Source organism: Pieris rapae, chromosome 8, assembly GCF_905147795.1.
Source record: "Pieris rapae chromosome 8, ilPieRapa1.1, whole genome shotgun sequence".
Taxonomy (NCBI): domain Eukaryota; kingdom Metazoa; phylum Arthropoda; class Insecta; order Lepidoptera; family Pieridae; genus Pieris; species Pieris rapae.
In genome coordinates, this window is record NC_059516.1 from 4,710,232 (window position 1) to 4,736,875 (window position 26,644).

Consider the following 26,644-nt stretch of genomic DNA (forward strand, 5'->3'; position numbering starts at 1 on the left):
CATATTTTAAAGAAAATAATATTGATATTATAGTTACTCGCTGAGAAAGATATATTTCATAATGTATATAATAGTGATGTTCCACATTATAAAATCATTGCTCAAAGAGATTTCAACCAAGTCTAAAGTTACATGCCCTTTAATGTTTTGGACTACAATATTTTTGTATATTAAGGTTTTGTTTATAACTTAAATAAAAGACACTGCCGTTATAAAACATTATAATAAGTGTATGATGTACTTATACTATAATTTGACCCATAAACATAGCAAACAAAAGTGTAGGTTTATCTTTAATGTGTGTAATTACAAAGTGCCTCCTTGTTAAATAACATTACATCTTTGTTTATCTGTATTTTAGACCTAAAATTTATTATAATTAATGTGAGCCATTACTTAAACAATTATGAGCCTTAATAAAGACACCTTGTTAAGCCTCTGAAAAATACAAATTGTGATTAGGTGGTAGTTATTATAAAACATAATTACTATGGTAATGTACATTTCTTAGATAAAAATAATAAACAATTATTGTTGTTGATAACTTTATTTCACAGTTTAAAGTAGAGAATTGACTGATGATTGTAAAGATTTATTTGACACACACTTCACTTAAGAAATATATTCAGGTTAATCAAATATAACTACATTATATGTATGATGCTTTTAAAAAAATAAAGGTTTTTACTATTAAAAACATATTTAACCTACACATTTCATAAAATATTGCATTTAACTGCATTAAATACAAGTCAACATGAGTATCTCCAAAGATACTTTTAAGAATAGATTAGAGATATATCAAAATACAGTTTCACTCATATTAGTTAAGGCAATGGGGTTTATTGTATTTCATAAAGAATTATTAATCTATCAACTTGCTTTAACAATAAGCTGCCTAGCACCAGTCTGCCATATATGTAAAATCAGAAAAAAGTTTATGGTCAGTTGTACTCAGAGGTCTTGGCTCTTTGGGAGGAGTGAGAACAGCTGCTTCAGAGGTGAACTCACTATCAAAATTACTGACGTCTTCTAGATTATTAATTGTTGGCACAAATGGTGGTTTCACCTTTCTCAAAAGTAACTGTTCCCAGTCAACATTTCTGAAGAAAGCCTGCTTTTTAACATCTTCAGCATCTCTCTCTGAGGAACCTAGTCGTCTTTCAGGATTTTTTCTTAATAATCGGCGCATCAATGCAATTGATTCCAATGATAATGTTCTAGGATATCTAACTTCATCATTTACAATAGAATCAAATACTTCTCCTTCATCTTCCCCAGGGAATGGTGATTCTCCAACCAACATCTCAAATATTAACACACCAAGGCCCCACCAATCCACTGCTCTTGTGTATGATGTCTCTGTTAAAACTTCAGGAGCCAGAAACTCTGGGGTACCACAGAAAGTGCCAGTACGATCACCCCAACCCATGCCCTCCTTGCATAAACCAAAATCTGCTATCTTGACATACCCCTCTGTGTCCAGAAGTAGATTATCCAACTTTAAATCTCTATAAATTATGTTATTTTCATGTAAATACTGTAGGCCTAATACTACACAAGCTGCATAAAATACTGCCCTGGGCTCTGTGAACACATCAGCATGTATATGCATCATAAGGTCACCACCAGCAGCATATTCCATCACAAAACACACATGTTGATCAGTTTGAAAGCATGCAAATAGGTTTACTAAAAATGGATGCCTAATGGCATTAGCAACTTCAAAAATGCGTTTTTCAGACAAGAGAGAATCAACCTCATCTCTAGCAATAATATCACCTTTTTTTAAAGCTTTAATGGCAAAATATTCATTTGTTGGTTTGTATTGAGCTAATATTACTTTTCCAAAATGGCCTCTTCCTAAGACACTCAGTAGTCTAAAACTATTCATTGACATTTCACCTGACTGCCTCCTAGAATCTGGTTCCTTACTCATTGTTTCTATGACTGATGATGACCTTGATGAAGACAGGCGCATATTACTTGTTATTTCCACAATTTGATCATCACTACTTGGGTATTCAAGAAGTAATTTAGGAGATGGAGATGGAGGATATTCTACTAAAGGAGTATTGCATGCAGAAGATTGTGGATCCTTTGCAATATAATTATCTCTAGTGTATGAATCTTCCAAAAAGGCAAAAGCTTCTTGTAACTCTTTTTCCATTCTAAGTGTAGAGACATTTGGAGGGGGTTGTACTGGCAGAGAAGGCTTTGGTGGTGGCTGTAAAATAGGCACATGTGGTATAGTTGGTAGACCCAATGGTCTAACACCCGCCATCCCCGTAAAAGTGGCATTGGTATTATCAATATCTTTATTATCATGATGTGTTTCAAAGTTATGGTGCTGGCTCTGACTTAGAGCATTTTGAATATTTTGAACAGATGGTGAGGACCTCTTTAACAATCTGCCTAAAACAACAGCAGGTATATGCATTTCTCCATAGGACGGTCGGGGGATGTTTTTGCCTTGTTGTTTGAATATTTTTCTCTGGCGTTGGAGTTTAGGTTTTCTTGATACAATAGGATTTAAAAACTTAATCTCTGCAAATAACAATCCCTGGGGCTCTAACTCTAAAGCCATGCCATGCCGAATATCATCAATGAACTCTTCTAGTCTCAAAAACTTGACAGCACATAGGCCTCGCCAGTCTTTCCAATGTATTCCAATTTCAAGTTCTCTCGATTTATCCAGCTTAATTGTGAATCTAAGAAATATAAATAAGAATGAGTTTTTTTTAAGTGTAAAAAAAAACATAGAAGTAGCCATGGTTTTATAGCAAGAAAATAAGTTAATGATAAAAGAAGTTAACAATACTGACTAAAAAATTAAATGATGCCACCTAGTCAGACAACAAATATGTGACTTGCCAATTGATAAGATGTAATGAGTAATCATATTGTCTAAGAAATTGTAAAGATTAAATTTCAAGGAAATAGATATGCAGTTAAGGGTAATTCTATAAAATATTTTCAAAGGTACTTCTCAACAGGATATGTAAAAAGATTGATGAAAATCAGCCAGAAGAACAAGCAGGCTTTAGAACCAACTACTCCACTTTAGATCATATTCATACCGTTAAACAAATAATGGAAAAATACAGAGAATACAATCTACCACTATACACTGCCTTCATAGATTACAATAAAGCCTTTGATAGCCTTGATCACAGCTATATGTGGAAGTGCCTACAACAAATGGGGATAAATAATGTGTATTTGAATCTATTAAAGGAAATATACAACCACAACAAAGCAAGAATCAAACTAGAGAAACTAGGAAGCACCTTCCAAATCAGCAAAGGTGTTAGACAGGGTGATCCTATCTCTCCGAAATTATTCCTAGCCGCTTTGGAAGGCATTTTCCGAAATATAAGCTGGGATCAAGTCGGTATAAATATCAATGGAAGATTACTTAGCCACCTTCGCTTTGCGGATGATCTGATTCTTTTTGAAGAAAACCCAGAAAAATTGCAGGTCATGATTGAAATGCTTACAAATGAAAGTATCAAAGCTGGACTAACCATGAATACAGAAAAAACTAAGGTGATGACAAACTCTATCAAGACAGAAATCAAAGTGAATGGAAAGATATTAGAGTATGTAGAAGAATATGTTTACTTAGGGCAAATAATCTCTCACGAAGACCAAATGTCTAAAGAAATACACAAAAGAATTGCTAATGGCTGGAGAAAATACTGGGCAATGAAAGAAATAATGAAGAGCAAGGATATGAATATAGGTCTAAAGAAAAAAGTATTTAATACCTGTATACTGCCCTGTGTTACATACGGATGTGAGACTTGGTCCCTTACACAGTTACACAGGAAAAAACTGACAACATTCCAACACGCAGTTGAAAGAAGCATGCTCGGCATCAAGATGAAAGATAAAATTCGAAACACTGACATACGGCGTAAGACAAAACTAACCGACATACTGATCAGAATAGACCAACAAAAATGGAGGTGGACAGGACATTTGATGCGTTCTTCAAAGAACAAATGGAGCAACATTGTCACACACTGGTATCCACGTAACGGCAAAAGAAGTAAAGGACGTCAATACAGACGATGGGAAGACGAACTAAAACTGACAGCAGGTCCAAACTGGAGGAGAGTCACCTTGGACAGAACACAGTGGAAAGAATTGGAGGAGGCCTTTGCCGAAAGGCACACTGTTATTAGGGACATTCTATAATTTTAATGTACATATATATAGTAACTTTAACAGTAATAAAGGCTATTTTATTTATTTTATTTATTTATAAGGGTAATTCTTGATTATAGTATGTATTATTCAAGCATAAAATACCTTGAAAAATACCTTTTATGTTTATGTAAGTAATTTAATACTTAGTGATGTAAGGCCATGCATTACTTATTCATCCTATAAAATAGGGCACTGTAATAATCTAATTAGTTACATGATGTTCTATCTAGGTTTGAGAGGCTAACATAATATACATTACATACCTCTGGTCCCATGCCTGCTGTGAACATGGCCTCCAACTAGTTTGAGCAACTGTATGATTGTCTAATTTCATTACAGCCATGATTTCATTACTAGTGTCTTCCTTGATGCTGTATGTATATTTCATCGAGTTTCGTATAGCAACTCCTTTGACAAAAGATTTAAGGTCTGAAGGACTGGCTAAAGGGTCTCGGCGACTACGTCCTGGCACATCTTCGAGTAGATCCTGGCAGCCCATGAGTCTAACTTCTAATGCTCCAGTTACCTGTACACAAGGACTTATTAATGGTGCAGGAGATATGAAAGGAGGTCTTGCATTTGTTGCTCCAGATAAACTAACATAACCAGGACTAGACCCAGTACTGCGTAATTCATGTCCAAGTTCTATAAAAGCAGCACTTTCTGCAGGCAATTCTTGTCGCCGCATATCTAGAGACCTACGCAGCAAGTCCAATTTTTGAGTTGACTCTAACAAGTTTGTTTGAGCTTCTTGCAAAGCTTTTTTGTCTGTAACTTTTTTATCACTTTGTAACAGACGTATGGCATTCTTAGATCCTTCAACAACAGCTGCTTCTATACGTAGACGATTTCTTAACTCAGCAATGCGTTCATCAAGTAGAGGGTGAATTCCACTCATATCCATATTTCTTCCATCTCCATTAGCTCCAGCATTATCACCTTTCTGCTGTTTATAAATTTTAGATATCCTTAGCTTTAAATACTCAATTTTAGCTTTTGAATCTGCAAGCATTTGATGAGCTTCAGCAAGTAGCTTTTTATCTCTTGACTGGTTGCTACTGGTGATACTTTGTATCATATTTTCGGCACCTTGTTTTACTTTTAGTTCAATGTTCAATTGTTTTTCAAGTGAAGCAAGTTTACGATCTGTCGTGCCTTCGCCCAGTTGGCGTTGCTGCTGCGCCGCCTCCGAAGCCAAGATGATCTCCTCATCATAAGATAAGTCTTCTGGCGATGTAGGGGTTGACTGACCGCGTGATAACAGTAATTGGGATTCTAACTCTTGCAAGTCAGACTTTAATTCATTCAATTTAATATTAGCTTGCTTGACAAGGTTTGCAACATCTGCAAGCGATCTTCGATCAGTGGCTACTTCACGCAATTTCTCCGCGCCTTCCTTAATTTTCAACTCTTTACGTATCTCTCTACGTATAACATCCTTGAGCTCTTCCAGCTTAGACGGCAATGCTATTTCTGGAATACATTCCGTTTTAATACCATACTTGACACCCAGTTCGTAAAGGACGGGATGACGAATATAATCACTGTGGTAATAACCTGGGTCTGCCATAATTGAGGATGCACTGTCTAACGTCAGTTAACCATAATTATGAGAGAAAATAACACTGTTATTGCTTTTCAATCAAAATTAAAAAACAATGTCACTACGATATACCACATGTATACTTTTTGTAGAAGATTTCATAATGGAAATAGAATATGAAATATTAAAACTGATGCCTTAAATTAAATTAATTACAAAACAATAAATTATAAACAAGTTGATCGGTCAACGAAACCAACGAGATGACCAGCGACGATAAAAATCTACCATACTCGCAGACAATAGACTTACAAAAGTGTGATCCACAGATAATGCAATCCATAAAAATACTATTGAGTACCTTATTTCAGTATGAGCAACATTTTTTAAATAAAAAATAAATGTAAGAATAGAAATTTAATCATGACTACTAAAAGTAATAAGTTATATATAAGTATAATATCGTTATAAAGGTTATACAATTATAACTTTCTATGGTTTTAATCTTAGCAGAAGTATTTAGACAGACTATCAAGCGATGGAAATAGTTTGACATATTTGTTTATTTTATAGTATTACTAGCTGAACCGGCAAACGTTGTTTTGCCATGTATATTATTTGTAAGAAATATTTTTTTAGGTCAATAAAAATAATTATCTACTATAAGTGTTCAAAAGAATGATTTATGTAGGGTAATAAATTAATATTTTAATAAATATTAATTTATTACCCTACATAATACATTAATATGTAGAGAATATATTTTAAATTACAATTCTTGCTAGTTATCTAAATATCAAAAATAAAGAATCAAAGAAATCAAATTAAAATAGGGGGTTGATTGTAAAGGGTTGAAAATTCAGGGTTGATGTATTTACTAATGCTGTATCATTAAAAAAATAAAAAAAATATCTAAAATTGAAAAAAATAATTTCGGGGTGGATTACCCTTAACATGTAGGGGGATGAAAAATAGATGTTGTCTGATTTTCAGACCTACCCAATATGCACACAAAATTTCATGAGAATCGGGAAAGCCGTTTCGGAGGAGTTTAACCACAAACACCGCGACACGAGAATTTTATATATAAGATATATCTTATGAGACCAGTTTTTAGAACCAAACACATAGTCAGCACACAAACATAAACTTTCAATACTTTCTCTGTCTGACATTTTTATTTCACTTCTCAACCGCTTGAACTGACGTTTTATCATAAAATTAATTAGGTTATATAAAAACAAATGAAATTAATTAAAAAACAATTGACTTTAACCTTTTCTATTTAAAGAGTAAAAAAATAATCATTTGGAGTCTGTAGAAGTTACAGTTTGGAAACATAAATTTAACATTCTCACACCCACCCCCGCAATCCCTATTGGAAATAGAATTTCGTAAAATCCTATTTGAGATGATTTCTGCATGACAAATAAAAGATTACTACCAAAGTTAAAGTCTATAGAGGTTACAGTTTGGAAATAAAAATTTCACATTTTAACACCCACTACCGCAATCTTTTTCGGCGGTGGGTTGTTGTAAAATCCGCTCTTAAATCATTTCTGCATCACAGACGACTCTAGCTAAATTTGGAGTCTGTAGGAGCTACGGCTTAAAAATAAAAAATTTAATTGTTAAACCACCCCCGCAACCCCCTGTGGGGTGAGCTACCGTAAAATTCGTTCATAGACGATTTCTACATCTCTTACAGAAGATTCCTACCAAATTTGGAATTTATAGGAGCTATAGTTTAAAAACGGGAATTGTTCATTGTTAACGCCCCCGCAATCCCCTTGGGGGGATGAATTTCTTAAAATCCGTTTTTAGTTGACCTTTACATAACGAAAGTAATATTCCTACCAAGTTTCACATTTCTAAGTCCTATAGTTCCCGAGATTTCGTGGTGAGTAACTATAGAAACTGGAATACTTCGATTATCATCGAAATATTTAACGTTTTATCAGACTTTTTTAAAATTTTCTTACATATGAACATTCTCCTGACAATTCTGAAGACAATAAAAAAAAATTAACCCAATCGGTCCAGCCGTTCTCAAGTGATCTTCTTCTTCAAGTGCCACTCCATTACTGGAGGTTGGCCGTCAGTTTTCTGAACCGCGTCTTATCCTGCGCCAGATGCAGCAACCCCTCCGCACTCGCAATACCTGTCCACTCCCTGACGTTGCGAAGTCTCAAGTGATACTCGATCATAGATACGGCAATTTATTTTTATTAAAAAATGAGAGTAGGTGTGCAGGGGTGCGTGGGAGTTGGTGGGTGGATGCGTGGAAGTTTGTAAGTGGATGCGTGGAAGTTTGTAAGTAGATTCTTAGCTGAATGTAAAAGAACATTATCCGTTTAGTAAACTCCGTTGAAATCCATGAAAACAAAAGAATCGAGAGAAAACGCTTGCAATTAGCGGGATAAAATATGTTCATATAAGTAAAACAGCAATAAAAAAATGAACAACAAAATGCCATAAACCATCTAGGAAAAATTTCGCATCGAATAGTGGTAGTTTCATGTCGGTACGATCAGTGGTTTAGGCGTGAAAGAGCCTCAAACGAAGACCATTTTCATTATATATATATATAGATAAAATAGGAGAAGATAAGATATCAGGATCAACTGTCTATACATTTTGATGAAACCTTATACCTCATTTACATTCAGCCCTGCCGCTGCCGGCGATAATTCCCTAAATACTCCCAGGTGCTAGGCGAGTACTGAGCGTCGGTGCAGAAGCAAGAATATAAAGTATAAACACACACTGCCGCTCGCGCTGCCGGCTCTTTGACTTCCGCACAAAAAACCGCCGGGAGCGCCGGGCATCGCGAGTGACAATGGCAGTGGCGAGAGAATGATTGCGCTTACATACTCGTCCTACCCACTTCCCTGCTCACTACGGCTGAATGTTAATGTGACATAAGATTATGAACATATCTTTATTGATAACAGATTATACAGATCATTTTTAAGAAAATAAATTTACAATATTTTGTAATGTTTTAGTTATATTCTTGTTGTTTCATTCATATGTTCTGGAAGTTTCAGGAATAAATAATCTTCTGGTGTCGGCGCATATACTTATCAATAATAAATTGCTAGTGTTAAGTATTAACGGCTGATTGGAGAACGTTTTTTTAACTACAATTTCTAATCTAATCTGTCATCAAAACTTTGTATAAGGCATACTCTAACTTGTCTTTGGAGTCTGGACTCTGTGGCTCAAATAAAGCTAAAAGATGGCTGTGTTTGTGTTACGCTTTCACTTCCTACATTCGCGAAGGATCTATTAAATATTATGAATTTGAATTAACTGCATATTCATTTAGTCATTTCTAATATTTTGACTATATGCGTTAATTGATAGCTGTAATCTATCTTTGTTTCATTACAAACTCAAAGAACATCTGTCAAACTCAAGTATAATTTCATACGATTCACATTTCACTGAGTGCCTACAATATATGTATAGCGTGGACTGTAGTAACATAATAAAACATACCTTCACAAGAATCGTGTCACTGTTTTAATGGAAAAGGATGCCTGTTAAAGTAGATATTACTCCACCCCCGCCAGCTAACTCCAAACAGCCGGGAGTAACTAAATCTCTTCTCTACAACGGCTCAAAGTTTCAAGGGCATCAGAAATCCAAAGGAAATTCGTATGAAGTCGAAGTTGTGCTGCAGGTTAGTAAGAAATACGCAAAAAGTGAAATAAAATAATAGTGAGCTGTATTACAAAAATATATTTATTTGTTAACTTCACATAATTGAATAAGTCGTTTTTTATGAAACTTCTTTGTTTTTCAAAAATTTAGATCCGTGTTTGATTTACAGCATGTCGACGAAGAGAATTCGTATCTTTGTGGTTATTTAAAAATAAAAGGACTGACAGAGGAGTTTCCAACTTTGACAACATTCTTTGATGGAGAAATAATATCAGCCAAATATCCGTTTCTAACAAGAAAGTGGGATGCAGATGAAGATGTTGATAGAAAACATTGGGTGTGTATGGTTTTATAATATTAAATTATGGGTATGTGGATAATACATTTTATTTATTGTTATGAGTAATTAACAAGTACCCATGCTATGTGTAACCTTATGTTACAATTTATTTAATAAAATGTGTGATTTTTTTTATAAATTTCAGAGTAAGTTTGAGTTATTTGTCCCATATTTGAAGACATTTAACTCTGATTCATTTGACTATGAATCTTTAGCAAAGGCTGATTATGTGTTTATGAGGTGGAAAGAACACTTCTTAGTTCCAGACCATACAATAAAAGATATTAATGGTGCTTCATTTGCTGGTTTCTATTATATATGTTTTCACAAATCAGCGGCAACAATAGAAGGTTATTATTATCACAGAAGTTCAGAATGGTAAGGAATGTTTTATCTAAAGTTCAATGAATTAAATTTAGGTCAATAGTCTTTAATTGTTTATTTATGTCTAGAGATTAAGTGTAATTTTGAATAACTGGCTAGTTTCAAAAACATAAGTAACAATAGCTATTATGTTCACTACAGAATTTTATTTGTATCAAATGAAAAATTGTTTTCATTCAGGAGCTTGGCTGATCATCCAAAACTTTAAATATCAAACAAAATATATTATGTAAGAACTTATTTGCCATTAAGTGTAATTCTAGTTTCCTTTAAAAACTTATGTATCATCTTTTTTGAAGGAGTACTTATTTTAAATCCTTTATTATTTTTTCCAGGTTCCAATCGCTGACATTAAGCCATGTTCCTGAACACAGTATCCAAATTTATGAATTCAGATGAAACATCTGTAGTTTGTGGATGGTTGGAATATTTTAAGAGTACATAAATGTTCTTTTAAAGTTTTACTCGGAAACCTGCTTAGATATGTAAAGAAAGATATGTTCTCCTGCAATTGTAGTATCGCTATTGATCAATAAATAATATTACTTTTGACATATGAACAATATTTAAACCTGTCCTTGCATATACTTTTAATTTGTATAATTTTATCCATAAAATCAGTAGTCAACATGTTTTATATTAATATTGCATATAATCAAAGTGGAGGGAGTGTAGTAGGGCTTTTTAATAAGCACTATTTGGAAATTATTGCAAATGTTGCCAGCTATTAATCAACTATAATTGTGATATAATGTACAAATCATTTGCATATAAGTTAAGTGTTTTTGATTAGTTACTTTGTAGACTGTTCTTTAATTATAGAAGAGGAGTTACCTATTTTTATAGTGTGTGCAAGTACAGGATTGTATGGTATGAACAAGTATAATATATTTGTATTGTAGATTATCCATTATCTGTTATCAGAGAATTGACTATTTTTTTTTTCAATAAAATGACTTAACATAACAAGGGTTTATTTATATTTCCATTGTTCATATAATAAAAATCTGGTAAAAAAGGATTTAGAATACCAAACAATATTTTTTCTTGCAATCATTTTAATATAACACATATTTACAATAAAATACTGGCAATGATAGAAATAATATGTAAGTATAATATATGTCTATAATTTGCGGGAGTTAGCGCGCTACTGACAAATTATTAATGTTAGCTTAGTTAAAGTTTTATATTTTTAAACTAAAACTTTTTTTACATCGTCTCAAACTTTTTGGTCTATGTAGCGCATGTCGCGTGACGGTCGGAGTAGGGATAAAGTGACAGGCGCCCGTCATATGTTGGGTATCGATTACGCGCTCCAAGAGTCGAATATTTGCGCGCGCTCCAGCCGCGTGAAATGGATTCGGGACGCGCGCCAATGTGATCGTTGGAGCGCCCGAACGCGGAGCGGACAGCGGTCCGTTCCGACCGGTGTTGATTTTTTACCACGCATCAGTCGCGCGCCATTTGGGACGGACATGTCGTATTTTTTGTGTTTGTTGCGCTCCCAATTATGGATAACCAAAGTTGCCATAAATTAATATGACTGTATGGTACAAAACAAATTGCTACTATTACTACTAACTACTGTGGAATAGCAAAAGTTCAGTTCAAGAAATAGTAGTGAAATGGGAGTCCCTATTCAGGAATTAAAGAAAAAATTACTGTGCTCCTATCATCGTAAAGAAGAGAAAAATGGAGAATATCTAAAAGCCAAATCACTGGCTCTGGTAATTATTATACAGATTTTTAAATTACAACTGTTAATTAACTCAAAACTGCTTCCATGATGAAGGGCCCACCACCGGAACAGTTGTCACGCGCGCCAGGCGCGCTTAGTTGATATTCTTCAAAGATTTGGAACGCGTTTCGCGGAACGCACTCTCGGTGCGGTCGTTCATGGCGCGCGCGCCAGGAGCGCGTAATCGATACCCAGCTATAGCAGCCAAGACCAATATGGCGGCGCACATAGTTCAGTTCGCAGCAGCTGACCGTGTAGACTGAAGACCGTGAAGAACTGTGTGTATAGACTATTATTCATTTGAGCCAGTGCTCCACGCTATTTTAATATGTATATATAATCTAAATAATTGTTAAGTATTATATCGTACTCTCTAAGACAGAGAATTCAATAAAAAATATTAGTTGGAGACTTAGTCTACTTTTATTAGTCCCATTATCATTCTAATTTTCCAAGTATTAAATTAAGATTTTATACCCTTAATGGAATATTATTCCAAAATGACCCTTAAGGCCTACAGCGAGATTCCAAAAAAAAGGGGCCCTCAGTTCGATTGAGCGGTCGAACCAAGCAGAATCCTTTAAAATGTATTCATCTATCAGACTATCATCAACAAATTAATGACGGCTTTAATGGAATCTGGATCCTATAATTTTAGGCGATAACGCCGACAGCAGCGGTGGGATCACATCTCCAAGAGACTTCGGGGGAGCTGATCCATACGTTAGCCAACGAGTTTCGATACGCAAATGACATGCAGAAATGGCGCAACTACACTTCGGACCAAGCGAGCTGTAACGCAGAGTACGCTACAATTAGAACGGGTATCGGTATGTTCTGTCATTAGACGGCTTATAAGAAGAACTGCTTCATAATTCTTAACCTAAATGTCAGCAAGTCGAGGCGGTTTATATGTTGTGGTTGGCTGGGTAACCAATTGTAGCAATTCTTTGAACGCCATGGTAAGAGTTAATAGTTCAGTCGAATTGACCGTATGGGCGGAAGATTCGTCGGAGACCGTTTTATGTGAGGAGGCCTCTGCCTCTTCTACTGACGTTATTGGATCTAGGTAATTGCATTGACTTACTATAACTGATCTAATTAAAGGTAATAATTATTTTGTGTATATGCATTCATATGTTTATGATAAAAAAAAATGTTTTTCCAATCCAATATCCTTCGTAAAACGTTGGCTGGCCACCATGCGTATCCTTGACCCTGGTCTGATGCCAAAAAACTAATTTATGACGCCAGTATTGCTGACGTCATTATCTTCAACAATTTAATGACGACTTTAATGGAATCTGGATGCTATATTTTCAGGCGTTAACGCCACACCCACGCCGCCGCAACGACAGCCATCATTCTATGATAATACATACATGTCATTCTTACTTGGCTTAACATGGCTACTGACTTAAAAATAATTATGACTTTAATATTTGGCTTTAAAATAAATAGGCTAATATATCGAAAGCTATGATGAAAATGGTACACAATGCAAAATAGTTATTCTGACATTCTTCCACAGCTTCCAATATACGTCATCGGGTAACATCGATTTGTTAAATGTAGGAGAAAACAAGCAGTCTATCTCTTTGACGCGCCCTCGCTGCTAAACCAATGTCTTAGGCCGAGAAGGCTGTACATATCCTGATCGTTAGGGTGAGATCTAATGGGACTAGCGTTCTGTTGTACTCTGTGTGGGTACAGCTGATATGCTGGATACAAGCCTGAGTAAGGGCAATGAATAAATTATTATTATTATTATTATTATTATTATTACATCATTGTATGATAATACCAAAAAATTTAAATCAAACAATTTTGTTACACAGTACAGTGTGAGAGAGTAGATTTGCATAGACTGATGCAGAGAGTGTGGAGAAAGTATGCAGATGGTTTGATTTACGAATATTAACTCAGTAAATATTGTAAGTTTATCTGGAAAAAGATATTTGCACTGGTTCCTGTGTGCATAAACAAATACAATTAACATCTCTTATTGTTTTCTTCACGATAGTAAAGAAACTAAATGTCAAATTCAACGTTTATGTTGTAAATTCGACACGCGTTTTTGAATGACTTAAATAAATACATAGTTTTAAGTAAAAAAGGTAAATTTCATTTTGAAATAATTAATTCTTTACGAATAAAACTTCTGGAAATCGCCATACAGATACAGGTACTAATAATGAATATAATAAATCAAATTTGAATCAAAAGGATATAAGGAAACATTCATTCTTTTTTTAATTCATCCATTTATTATTCCATTATTTAGACATAACTGAGTGTTAATTATTTAAGAAAAAAAAATATTTATTTACTAACAATGAAATTATAAATTTTTATGTCTAAAATAAGTAGGTAGAAATTATATAATTAGTAATATGTCTCATATCAACATAAATCTCGATAAAATATGAAAATTTACTTTTCGTTCATGGTGCTTTCGATAACGTATGAATTTTCCATTAAATAAAAAAGTGTGGCAAGATATTATCATACAATTCGTTCATTTATACTTTGCAATTTAATTATGATTAATTGTTTATAATAATAAATAAAAATATTATGAAACCGAAAGTATTCGATCGGTTTATTTTATTTACATATAAAAACTTAAAATCCTACAAATTAAAACACCAAGCAATTTAATTAAAAAAAATCATATTTGTGTGAACAAGTACAAGTTTTAACAGTATTTATTTCGTGATATTGAAAAACATCTTCAGGTAGTGACTTGAATTAGAAAAATAGATAGAAAAGTTCATATTATTAAAAATAGATTAACCTACCACTCTATCAAGATTTAGTAACTAATTTCTTACACTAAGCTTTGGTGGGATCATTGAATGGGTAGTTCCTTTGCCGGTAAAAAATAGTATCGATATTGACAATAAACGCTTTGTATGAGATAATTTCCTTTGACAGCGGGAAATACTAAAGCTAATTCCTATTACGAGTATAGACTCTAATTTGCATTTATTTTTAATTTCAGTACGTTGGGTTTGCAAACATACCATTGTCATGAATGCCTTCTTAATTAAGTACCTTGGTGGGTGTATAATTTACTGGTTAAAATCTAATCTCAATAAACACAGACAAATTTAGAAGCTATCATATTCCACAAATATGAACTATATCGTAAGTACGTAGACTACTTCTAGATAATGGGGCAAGCCTGTGCCGTTCATCGCTTCAGTTTTAAAATTATAGTAAAAATGGATTTGACTGTAAGATCTGACATATAATAGTTTGTATTCTTATTTAACATAGGGTCTAAAAATTATACATATTTATCAGAAACTTCTTGCATTATTTATCTACAATATAATTCACAACAACAAAAATATACACCAAATAATAAATTAATGAATATTAATACAACAATTTACATAATACAAAACAACGATAATACTAAATATTCAGCAGTAAATTAAAACTTTTATGTGCTTATATTATTTACAATAACTTAACATGGCTACTGACTTAAAAATAATTATGACTTTAATATTTGGCTTTAAAATAAATAGGCTAATATATCGAAAGCTATGATGAAAATGGTACACAATGCAAAATAGTTATTCTGACATTCTTCCACAGCTTCCAATATACGTCATCGGGTAACATCGATTTGTTTAATGTAGGAGAAAACAAGCAGTCTATCTCTTCGACGCGCCCTCGCTGCTAAACCAATGTCTTAGGCCGAGAAGGCTGTACATATCCTGATCGTTAGGGTGAGATCTAATGGGACTAGCGTTCTGTTGTACTCTGTGTGGGTACAGCTGATATGCTGGATACAAGCCCGAGTAAGGGTCAGGTATACCTGGATAACCACGAGGGCGAAAATAATGTGGATAGGAGTGATGGTGCCTCTTTGGATTCTCATGCATATTGTTGTATACCCCTCCGATTTGATTCCTTCCGGGCCAGTAATCTTGTAAGCGTTTGAATGGATAGTTTGGTGGCGGTGCGAAGTTATCATTAGGGTATCTGTAATATACTCCAGGTCTCCCTCGAAGAGATTCAGTTAATATGGCCTCTTTAGTTACCTCAGGTTGATTAAAGGGTGAAATATCGCTTAAATTGTTCGATACTTTGGGCCGGTTTCGGCGATATTGAAGTTTAGTACGTGTTCCAAGTACTGAATCTTCGACCGGATTTCTGAGCCTGTCCTTGGGAAAATTATCGTCTGTTGATACTTCAGCATATCTACTTATCAATTTTATCGCTTCTCCAATATCGGAGTAATCGTTTTCTGGGTTAAGTTTCGTTGTCTCTGCATTTTTTACTGTAAGAGATGACAGAGATTCTGGTTGATCGGCATTTGTTTGGTTTTTGTTTAGCGTCTCAGTATTAGTACCATTAACTGATCCATTGTCTTTAACGGGGTCATTAGAAGCTGCAGGCTCTTCATTTTGAATATCAGTATCATACAAAACGGGATCCACGTTTACGTGTCCAAAAACTTCCTCCTTTTGTCCTTTGTCTGTGGTCTCTTGTGATTCGGTAGAGATTTGTATAGGGCTGTCCCGTTTTGGTTTATCAGGGTATGTCAATAAGTTATTTAGCACATTGTGTGACAAAATATTTGTATTATCTACAGCAGTATCATTTTGGCGCATATTTTGCTGTTGCAATTTCAGTAGCTCTAGTTCAGCTTCAATGCTGGCATCATTTAATATTCCGTTCTCACCTTTTTTATCAATATTCTGCAATAAGAAACGGCTAAGTCAGTATAATAGTAAACACATTTTGAATATAACAGTTAAAATCATTATTTAAACAGTGTAAGCACGATCTTTTAAATCAAAGAAGTAGGTAACTTGTTATATATACCTGATGTGATTGAGGGTCCAGGCCTATAGGTATTGTCAGCTGTAGGGGACCAGGTTCTTCTTCCCCATAGTCGTAAAGATCCTCTGCATTATTAGAAGGTGTCGAATTCCCGAACAATGCATTCAGTTGATCAAGTAATATTCTTTCATGTTCGTCCTTATTTAATGTAACGGTCTGAAATAGAAAGCAAAATACATGTTATCAAAAACCAAACTTTTTCCTAGTTTTTGATAATTTTCTATTGACATATATAGCATATATTTTAATTTATCGCAAATTGCGTATTGTTATAACATAAGCCTGTTTAAAAGTTATATTGTTATTACTTCGTTTTAATTACCTGCACACATCCGTTTCTGTCGAGTCTCTGACCCTTTGGACAAATTAGTGGTGTGATAAAGAGTGATTTAGTAGTGATTCTCCTTGCTGGTCCATTGGGGTTACCGCTTTCCGGGCTTTGAAGCCACGTGCGCCACGCCAGTTCAGCAGCTTGTCTGTCTAGGGTACGAGGAGGTGCTCTAGTCGTTGCGACTGGTCCAGGAATTTCTGTTACATCAGTGTTAGCGGCATCATTTTTTCGAAGAGCGTGACTGGCATCTCCAATCTGACTGATAATATCGCCAGGGACAGTATTAGCTGCACTGGTCCGAACTAAATCAGCTCGGTCTACTTCTCTACCACGGTCAGTTACTTCCCCAACCGGACCGGTCACATCTGAAACCGGGCCGGTTACGACTGTAACCTGACCAGTCCCCTCTGTCACCGGTCCGGCGTACCCTCCGTCTTCTGCCTGCACCAGTGCGCACGACACCAGCAGTAACGTGAACCACTTGTACCACATCGCAAACACCTGGAATGTAATAAATAATTGTTATTAAATAGTAAAAACATTCGCCATTTAACAGAACAAATATCATTAGCGATAATTTAGCAAAGCCAGTTAGATAAGCTAACAACGATTAGCCGGCTAATTTAATTAAAGTATTAGGAATATAAAGTAGTAAGTAGTGTAATACAATACGTAGAAATGTTTAAACTGTAAGTAGGAATTTCCTACTTTAACATCATTTTTTGTAGGAACAAGGTAGTGATCGTTCTTTTTAAGAGCCTTTTTACTGTAGGTAGACTAAAATGCATATTTACCATTGCTATTAAATTCGATTAAAGCAAATATACTTTAGTAAAAGTCAGGGTACCGTAATTTTTTTATGGGCGCCTTTAAACACCTGTCATGTTTAGCTAGATGTCGTGAACGTTCTAGAATAAAATGATTCACAAAATGGATCAAGGTTCGGCCTTATTCATTGTATCAATACGTAGTCGAGATGCATCTACCGTCATCTATTCATTGGAACCTCACAATCTACCTGCTTTTGTGACGGATCTGATTCTATCGACAGTGACTTTCGATTTCCGACTTCTAAGATAATCTTGTGTAGGTTGATAAATAGCTTAGGATTGTATTTAAACTGATGACTTAACGAAAAATGAGAGAATTCAGATCATTCAGAATGTTGAAATCTGACCTTGAAGCCCTTAATGTGTGAAAGTGAAAGTACCTTAATGTATAGCGTTAAAATTATTTGTAATTTACACAATTTTCTCTTATCGCACTAATATAATTTAATACTACTATTTTGAACTAAGTGTTTTTGGCGTAATTTTTCGAATTGCATCTTAGCAACCGACTTCAGTTTATGAGCATCCAGTAGTAAGGAGGTATCTACGTCGCCACGGCCATCCAGATATGGAATGATTATCACACGTCTAGTAATTTTTGCATCAAAGGGTAGGAAGATTTTATAAAGATACAATGAGATTTTTTTACAATATATTAGTAATTATATGTACTGTTAGTTCCTGAAAAAGTTGTTGCCTAAATATACTTTGATAATTTGAGTGTGTAAATAATGTTTCCCTTGACCCTAGTCATGAACACAGTTTAGGCAAATTATTACAATCTGGTACATTAACGTATAATTTAGTGCATAAAACAAGGGCATTGGCTGTTGACCCCGCGATCTATCGCCGGCATCTGGCAATGATCGCACCAGGCGCCCGCGCATCGCACGCGGAAGTGCTTCACGGATTCGACCGTGTTTCAATAGATGCCTGATTGGAGCTCATTTCATTAATCCACCCTCCAACGGCACTGCCTTGACACAAAGCAGTGTTGTAACAAATTGCAGACACTCGGGATAATCCTGGTTATTAGGTATTATTAGCACGAACGATCCTCGAATGTTGAACCCTTGACATGCATGCGTGAACGAGACGACAGTCGCGGAACGGCGCGTACGCAGAGGTAGTACAGGGTTGCACACAAATAACTTTCCACTTACTCGAGTCGAGTGCTTCTCAGAATATTCGGAATAAGAAATTGAAAGGATAGCCATCGTTAATTACTCGTTCCAGTTAGGCTCGGTTGAGTGGCACGCGTGGCGAGTGACCGTTCACCACAAAGGCGCATCGCTGTTTATCCTCAATGCACTCTAATGCGCTTAACTATTTCGATATGTCTACTTCGTCTAATTAAAATGAATGGGTGAATCAACTTTAGACTAGTAGGGGAGCGTAAGTTATGGACTTTCGACTGTGACGGTCGGCTAAACATCAACCCTCCTTAGGGCTGACAGGTGGTATACAGATGGTCTTAACGCTTATTTATTTTGGTAAGGACTTTTGGGATTAAATATTTTATTGCAGCAGAGTAATAAATAGTAGAATTTATATATTGGATACAGGTATTTTTATACTAAAACATAATCAAATCGCTTGTGTGGCGCAGATGTATAAAATTATATTTTAAGAAACGTTACACGTAATTGTAGTACTTAATGATCAATTAGTTAATGTTTAATGCTAAACGGTGATTAGTATAATTAAAGGGTGTGTATATAAATTCTAACTTCATCAGTTTGATTCGAATCTCAATTAATTATGTTTCAACACGATCAATTGTTATTTTCGTATGAAATAAAATTACCTATAGCTTTTCAGTTCTACAGCTAAACCATTAATTCCTATTGTATGGTAATGACCAAACATTGATGTCGTGAAAGTGTCTACTGCTAACTGGTCAGCCACGATGTCGGTCAAATTTGCATATTATGAAGTAACGCACAATGTTTGTTTTGTCCAGGATATTCAAGAAATGCATCAGGCGATTGTTGAAGGTTAAGTAATTCGATAACTGTCAAAGAGACCTTATTTATGCACAAAAAAGAAACTATAGAATGTTAAGTGAACAATAAAAGATACTATTTTATACTGAAGCATCTGAATAATATTTAAGATAATAATAATAATAATATTTAAAATATTAATATTGTCTGATAGAATAAATAATTATTTTTTCGTATTGTCGTTTTTCAATTTGATACGCATTGAAAAATTTGCGGAATTTACTGACATTGTACACAAATAAACAGCAAACATTGGTAGAAAATGGCGCTAAGTCGCAAGTAGCAATGTCGTTCAGGCAATAAAGTAGTTCACGATTATCAGTATCACGATTCAAGTCCAAGGATCGTTTTTATTAAAAACTAGCGGGCTGTACCGACTAATTCATTTATTTAAATATATTCTAATTCAAGTGTACAATTTTAATTTGATTAAATATACTAAAATAATAATAATAATAATAAACTAATATTATGAAGGTTTTATGGTGACATAATTTCCAAGAAATCGGTCGGTTTTAAGTTCATTTGTTACAAACATCGAAATTTACTTTTTATAATATTTGTATACATATTGATAGGGTGGAGTAGTGGCTATAGCAAATAAATAAAACGTTAGTAATACTTGTAACATTGTGTTTACTTGTACAAGAGAAAATATATAATGAATCTATAAATGACAACGCACATCAAAAGTAATGAAAACATAATCCAAATTCAAACATCATCATAGACAATTATATGTGGACAGATTCCAACTAATATAGGATTTGTTTAGTAGTTTATTTTGCTTCAAAATGCTCGTATGTACAATAAGAACAGCTCGAAATGTGGTATGTTGTTAATGCTAATTAAAGCTTTCCCCAGAAGCTTACTAATTGAAGTTAAACAAATAACTGTACGAGGTACAAACGTAATTCCTGTTTGGTAATGAGGTGTATTATGTCATTTAAATAATAAATACTTGACGATTTCCTTAACTAAAGGTTTAATATTATTATTAAGTGCTGTTAGTATGCGTATTAAATAAGTATTAATTGTTTTCTACTATCACTCTCTTACATAAAAGGTTTGTAGTAGACACAACCTGTACAACGTAATAAAATAAAATTTAGTTTATTTTACTTACGTAAAATAATTACCAGAATTGTGATCGTCATTTATTTATTTCGATGGCCATTTATTTAAGCTTACAGACGTGTTCAAGAACGATGCTTACTTTTTTAAAACAAAGCTAGGTTAGTGTAATTCAACAACTATTTCCTTAATTTATTTCAGATTCTGGATTGTTCGATTCTTGAGCGATTTCAGATATTCAGTTTAAGGTTTATTTCATAGAAAAATATGCTTATTGATTTGAGACATGTCAAATATGTTAAAATGGTCTCATATTGGAAAGTTGAATGGACAGTATTAAAATGAGAATTGTAATGTCATCAGTGTATTTTTGGATGATCGCCCCATTCGAGACGGTGCGAACTTTGCTTCAATAATACACGTCTCATGGTTACGGTGCCCTCAAAATCCAAACTAATATTATACCTACTTGAGAATGCATGTTTTTCGAACAAAAATTGCGAGAAATTTGTAAAATAAGAAGTATTTTAAAACGGGGAAGTATGTTCCTTTATTATACTTATCACCTCTAACTCTTACTTTTGTATAAATAAGAAATATGATAGTGTATTGCAAAAGACGAAGACAGCGAATAGTCTGTAGTTGGTAGGTATAATAATTAAAATGCTGGTATAAAATCTTAAAGGTGAACTTGAATAAGTAGTGTTGTTGGACTCGTTTTACTAAATCATTGTCAGCCTTAACAAGACTGATTAAAATCAAGTTTAAACCAGATTTAGACAAGGGCGATGTTTACAAAAAGGGAAAATAAACAAATAATAACAGTTGTTGTTGTGATTTCAGTGAACTTGTAATTTAATTGGCGGCATATCGGGGCTAGTGAAAGATACGTAAAGATCATGAAAAAAGTTTAAAAAATAAAGTGTTTACCTTGAGGGAAGACGCGCGTGTTCGTACGCCGCTCACATTATAACCGGCTGTTGCGCATGCGCTTCTGGGCCACGATCCTGAAACAGAAAAATAATTAATCACTCAGCGCTCTACTCGAGCTTATAAACACGAAAGTTTTGATACAAACGCAAATGTGTATATAAAACGTTCACTGAAAAAGAATTTTCACGAGTGTTAGATTTTTATATCGTTCATACCGTGTATTTTTGCAAATTAGAGACACGAATATAACATGAGAAAAAAAAACTTTTTCTGCTAGTAGTCTTTGTATAATAAAACTGAAATAAATCACTCAAAAGTAGCCTTATAAATTGTATAAAAATGATTACTAAATTAAGGATAATTATACTAAAGATCTAAATAAGAATCATAAATTCATCGTAGGTGTGTCATGGTTGCAGATTTTAATTTATACCCAAACTTCCGGTTTCCACTTTCACAATAAAATAATACCAATTAAATGTAACCCCATGCATTATTCATTAAAACAGGTTGATAAATAGGTTTTAGTGTGTTTAGCCTTAACCTTTTCCATTCTTTTTTAAATTAGTCTCTGTTTGGAAATAGTTAATTTTCAATCGAGACCTTAGTATTTCGTCATTTTGTTAGTTAAGGTTATCGTAACATTCGAGAACATAATTGATTATTTTTGCTTAATTTTATTTTTATTTATTTATCCCAAGCCGATTTCTATATAAAATATTATCTGATCGTAAAGTCTTGATACTACTCGATATACCTTATCTGATTCCATTTCAATATACTGAACATAAATAATTATCGCCATATGTGTTTTTGTAATATGGATCTACCTCCTCTCAATTTTTTTTATTAATATTGATTATTTTATATATAAAATTGCTATCTTTTTCTAAAATTTGGTCGAGTAATGTTTCATTCATTTAACAGTGTCATCCATGTGCTTTACCGTCCACAATCTACCATATCGTACCAAATAGATCTTCATCAATCCTTCTGTATATACTATGAGTAAATTAAATTATTCCAAAACTTTAACTGCATGTGATTGAAACGGAAGACAAATTGAATATAAAACGTCATGTACAACCTAACCTTACCTACCAAAACTATATTTTTTATTATTATAATAAGAGTACACATTTACAAAGATTTCAGATTATATTTTTATGGATTCAGACGTGATACATCGAATTGATGTAAAAGTAAATAATATGATATTATAATCTGTGGTAAATAACCACAGATTAGCACTAAACTAGTTAATACAATTAAAGTTATTGTGTTCTGTGATCATGCTATTATTTAATAAGAATGTATGGAATTCGAAAAGGTGTTTTATGCTTTCTCAAACAATTTCTTCTTAAGACTTGTTTCAGTAAGTTCCTGTTCAGTGTCCCAGAGACATGAATCGTCTGGATCGCTTTCTAGTAATATGTGATGTACCTATTGCGCAGTGGCATACAAACACTAAGAAAGTGGTCCGTCCTCGTACTACCAAGGTCGAAACTATAAAGTTTTATGAAATGGAATACAGATCTATAAACTATGATCTTTAGTATGGCACAGAAAACACTAATACTTAGCATTGATGAAATTGACACCCGTTTTAGAATAAATTCATACCAAATTTATTTGCCGGTAAATATATACTATTACTGTCTATATTGTAACAAGTAAATCCGCAGCGAGTATTAAATACATATTTCAATAAAAGACTTGTCCGTTTATCTTTAATATATATAAAGTCGCAATCACCAAAACTTATTAATTGCATGTATTTTCTCATGCGTGATTTAGAGTAGTTAAAATAGGCAGTAATGTATATTTACTCCAAGGACAATTGCGCAACTTATTTGCTTTTATATAAATTTCAAGGATCGAAGGTAAGTTTCATTATAGTAATAAAAGCAAAACAAAGAATCACCACAAAGGGATTAGCCGTCATGCAGACAAAGAGAATGTCAATATCAGTTTGTATGGACAGTAAACACGGCTCGAGCGACTGGCTCCCGAGAATCAGCCATCGTCCATACAATTCTATAACCACTATACCTACATATCACATGCCTTCTCTTTATCTCATTTTTCAATAAATCACGTTAACCTCTTCGAATTTACTTAGTTATCAGCGAAATCGAATAATAATTAAAGAGTGTCTCTTTTGAACAACTCGCGGAGAAAACATGTGTAAATGGAACTTTATAGTATATTATTTAATTGCTATGGAAAACAATAATGCCGCATGAAAACCAAAGGATTTGGTTAATTACAGTTTAATTAATTACCAAGAGATATTCATTTCCCATGCATGTTTGAATTTAATTAAAATTTCAATCAAATTACGACGTTGATTAATTTATTTGTAACAATCATTACCAATAGTTTGGCGAATAATACATGATTGTGGTACGGGGTAAATAAAAAAATATTGAAAACTAAAACACAGTAATCTTTTTGTTTTACTCCCATTACAGTATGTAATTTTAATTCAATATACATAAGAGTAAATTAAATAATTAGCTGTCACCTTTTTTCTAGTCGCTAGAGACCTAACAAGTTGATGTGTAAGAAAGAATGACAGCAACACCAGAAAAATGCGCCAAAAAAGTCATTTTAAAACGAAATCCTTCCGAGTTAAGTGAATAATAGCAGACTAACTTGTTTGCACATAAAATCCTGTTATATTTGAAACAAATTTTTTTAATGTAATTCGTTGTAAATTGTTAAATGTGAACAAGAAGGTACCTAGTTATATCCAATATGTCACTTCCCAAATTTAGGGTGTAGGGCAGCAAAAAAAAAAAGATTAAACTTGCAAAATAATATTATTTTTTTTATTTTAGACACTGATTACTTTTTTTTTATAGAACTGGGGACAAACGGGCAGGACTCACCTGATGTTAAGTAATACCGCCACCCATAGATACTCTAAATGCCAGAATGCTCGCGAGTGCGTTGCCGGCTTTTAAAGAATTGGTACGCTCTTTTCTTCCCTAAATCGAATTGGTTCGGAAATACTTCACTTGTACTACTTATTACATAATATACCAGATAAGAATATTGATTAGTTTCAACTCTCAAAAATGTATTAAAAAAAATCTACCTTAGTTTTTTCACTAACTCGAATCTTTACACTCGTTCTGTCAATATTTAAAAACGTCTATTGTCTATCTCAAACTTTAAGCAAAATATGACTCCGGTTATACGGTTTGCAAATTTTGCTTCCCACTGATGCTGTGTACTCAAGTATGCATAGATTACGCGCCAAATTAGGAGTTAGGCTTGATTTGTTTACGGTTAGATTACTTCTGAATATGGAAACCTGTGCAATAGTACGTCCACGTGCAATGTAATAAAACGATTGAGATTCAAATTATCTACATGCGTTATTTTTTTCAAGTAAAGCAAGTTGTATCTGTAGCCATTTAATTTTTAAGTTTTTAGGCCTTGTCAAGTCCGTGGTGTATTATAATAACTAAAGAAATGCTTAAATGAAATTATTATGTTATTAATTGTAATGTTTAAAAGTTAGACCTGATTTATTGATTTATGATATTTGCCAAAAATCCGTTGAATACTTTTTTTAATAGAAAGGCCTTGAAAAACAGTGTGTGTACTTATGTACACGCGTTAGAAGTTATACTTCAAACAAATAACTAAAATGCAGTAGTGATTAACGATAAGTATTAAAATTAATCAAAAAGATTTTATTTAAATAAATAAATGATTAGTAAATACTATCACCGTCGTATATGAAATTGATTTAACCAAAATAATATTTATTTATTCACACTGTTTAATTTTACTGTTACGAAACTCGTGTTCTAAATATAAAAATACTAGAATATACAACTTGACCTAACTTTACGATGTCGAATTTAGGTGTTGGTGTCCGCGCGCATCGTAAAAATTCACTCTCATCATTTTTCTCCATTGCGCCAAAAGAAGTACAACTTCAAAAACATAGTTTAGTCCTCCAAAATTCTACGTAGACAAAGTCACGGGCTGTTCGTGACATAAAAGGCTGTTCACTCAGGTACTAAGGTGACTTCGTGACAAGCTAACTTGTTTGAGCAAGTAATAAAACCACAAGCCCATTTCTTGCTCATCAAAAACCTGTATTAGATTTTTCTCTATATTTATTATCATTAATTACAAATACATTTAAGTCATAGAAGCGGTCGCGTTAATTGAATGATAAATATTAAGAGCAAAGGTTACATGATAACGATATAAAAAATGTTAAATTTTCGTTCAATGGAGTGTAAATGGAGCAATTATTAATGCATCTAATAGGTAACGAGTTGTAAGCGATAACATTGATAATTTTCAGGGTTATATTGGGAGCGCGGAAACAGTATTAAGCCCCAGAGCAGTAAAGAAGTATATAAAAGAGACAGAAGTGATTAAATATATATTATAAATATATATGTTAAACGTGCCAGAATGTGACATCCCTGGGATATATGCGAAAAAAGGTCTAGATTCCGCAAGTTATGATCGTCTTAGTCGATTTCAATTGCGTATGTCAACTAGAAGATTATAAATCACAGTTACATGCCAGTTATATTCCTACAGCTGTCTAGTGAATTGATACAAATGACCTATATTATTTAAATTAAATGTTATTGTTTGTGCTCTATTTGGTACAAATTTTCCAAAGAATAACAATGTTACTACGTCAAATCTCTCTTGATAAGTTTTATATAGTGAAT

The 26,644-nt window shown here is 33.6% G+C and overlaps 3 protein-coding genes across 4 annotated transcripts in view; 1 reads left to right on the forward strand and 2 right to left on the reverse strand.

Annotated features, from left to right (window-relative positions):
• Window positions 1-206: 206 nt before the first annotated feature.
• LOC111002830 (serine/threonine-protein kinase N) lies at window positions 207-6,044 on the reverse strand. The gene is made up of 2 exons (XM_022273082.2): window positions 4,479-6,044; window positions 207-2,711 (listed from the first exon to the last, which is right to left on the reverse strand). The coding sequence occupies exons 1-2, from the start codon at window positions 5,783-5,785 to the stop codon at window positions 899-901; spliced, it is 3,120 nt and encodes a 1,039-aa protein (XP_022128774.1). The 5' UTR covers window positions 5,786-6,044; the 3' UTR covers window positions 207-898.
• Window positions 6,045-8,965: 2,921 nt separating this feature from the next.
• On the forward strand, window positions 8,966-11,117 carry LOC111002833 (glucose-induced degradation protein 4 homolog). The gene is made up of 4 exons (XM_022273085.2): window positions 8,966-9,446; window positions 9,597-9,764; window positions 9,913-10,145; window positions 10,487-11,117. The coding sequence occupies exons 1-4, from the start codon at window positions 9,300-9,302 to the stop codon at window positions 10,548-10,550; spliced, it is 612 nt and encodes a 203-aa protein (XP_022128777.1). The 5' UTR covers window positions 8,966-9,299; the 3' UTR covers window positions 10,551-11,117.
• A 2,185-nt stretch (window positions 11,118-13,302) lies between these two features.
• LOC111002854 overlaps window positions 13,303-26,644 on the reverse strand; it is a 32,264-nt gene continuing 18,922 nt past the window's right edge. Inside the window, exons 2-6 of one of the 2 annotated variants that reach the window (XM_045629246.1) lie at window positions 21,927-22,003; window positions 17,078-17,587; window positions 16,738-16,911; window positions 15,704-16,610; window positions 13,303-13,625 (exon numbers count right to left, since the gene is read on the reverse strand). In XM_045629246.1, coding sequence (XP_045485202.1) covers window positions 13,483-13,625; window positions 15,704-16,610; window positions 16,738-16,911; window positions 17,078-17,578 — 1,725 coding nt within the window. In that variant the 5' untranslated portion in view covers window positions 17,579-17,587; window positions 21,927-22,003 and the 3' untranslated portion in view covers window positions 13,303-13,482. Of the gene's footprint in view, window positions 13,626-14,174; window positions 16,611-16,737; window positions 16,912-17,077; window positions 17,588-21,926; window positions 22,004-26,644 lie in introns of those variants that run through there. The other variant, XM_022273118.2, reaches the window with a different exon arrangement.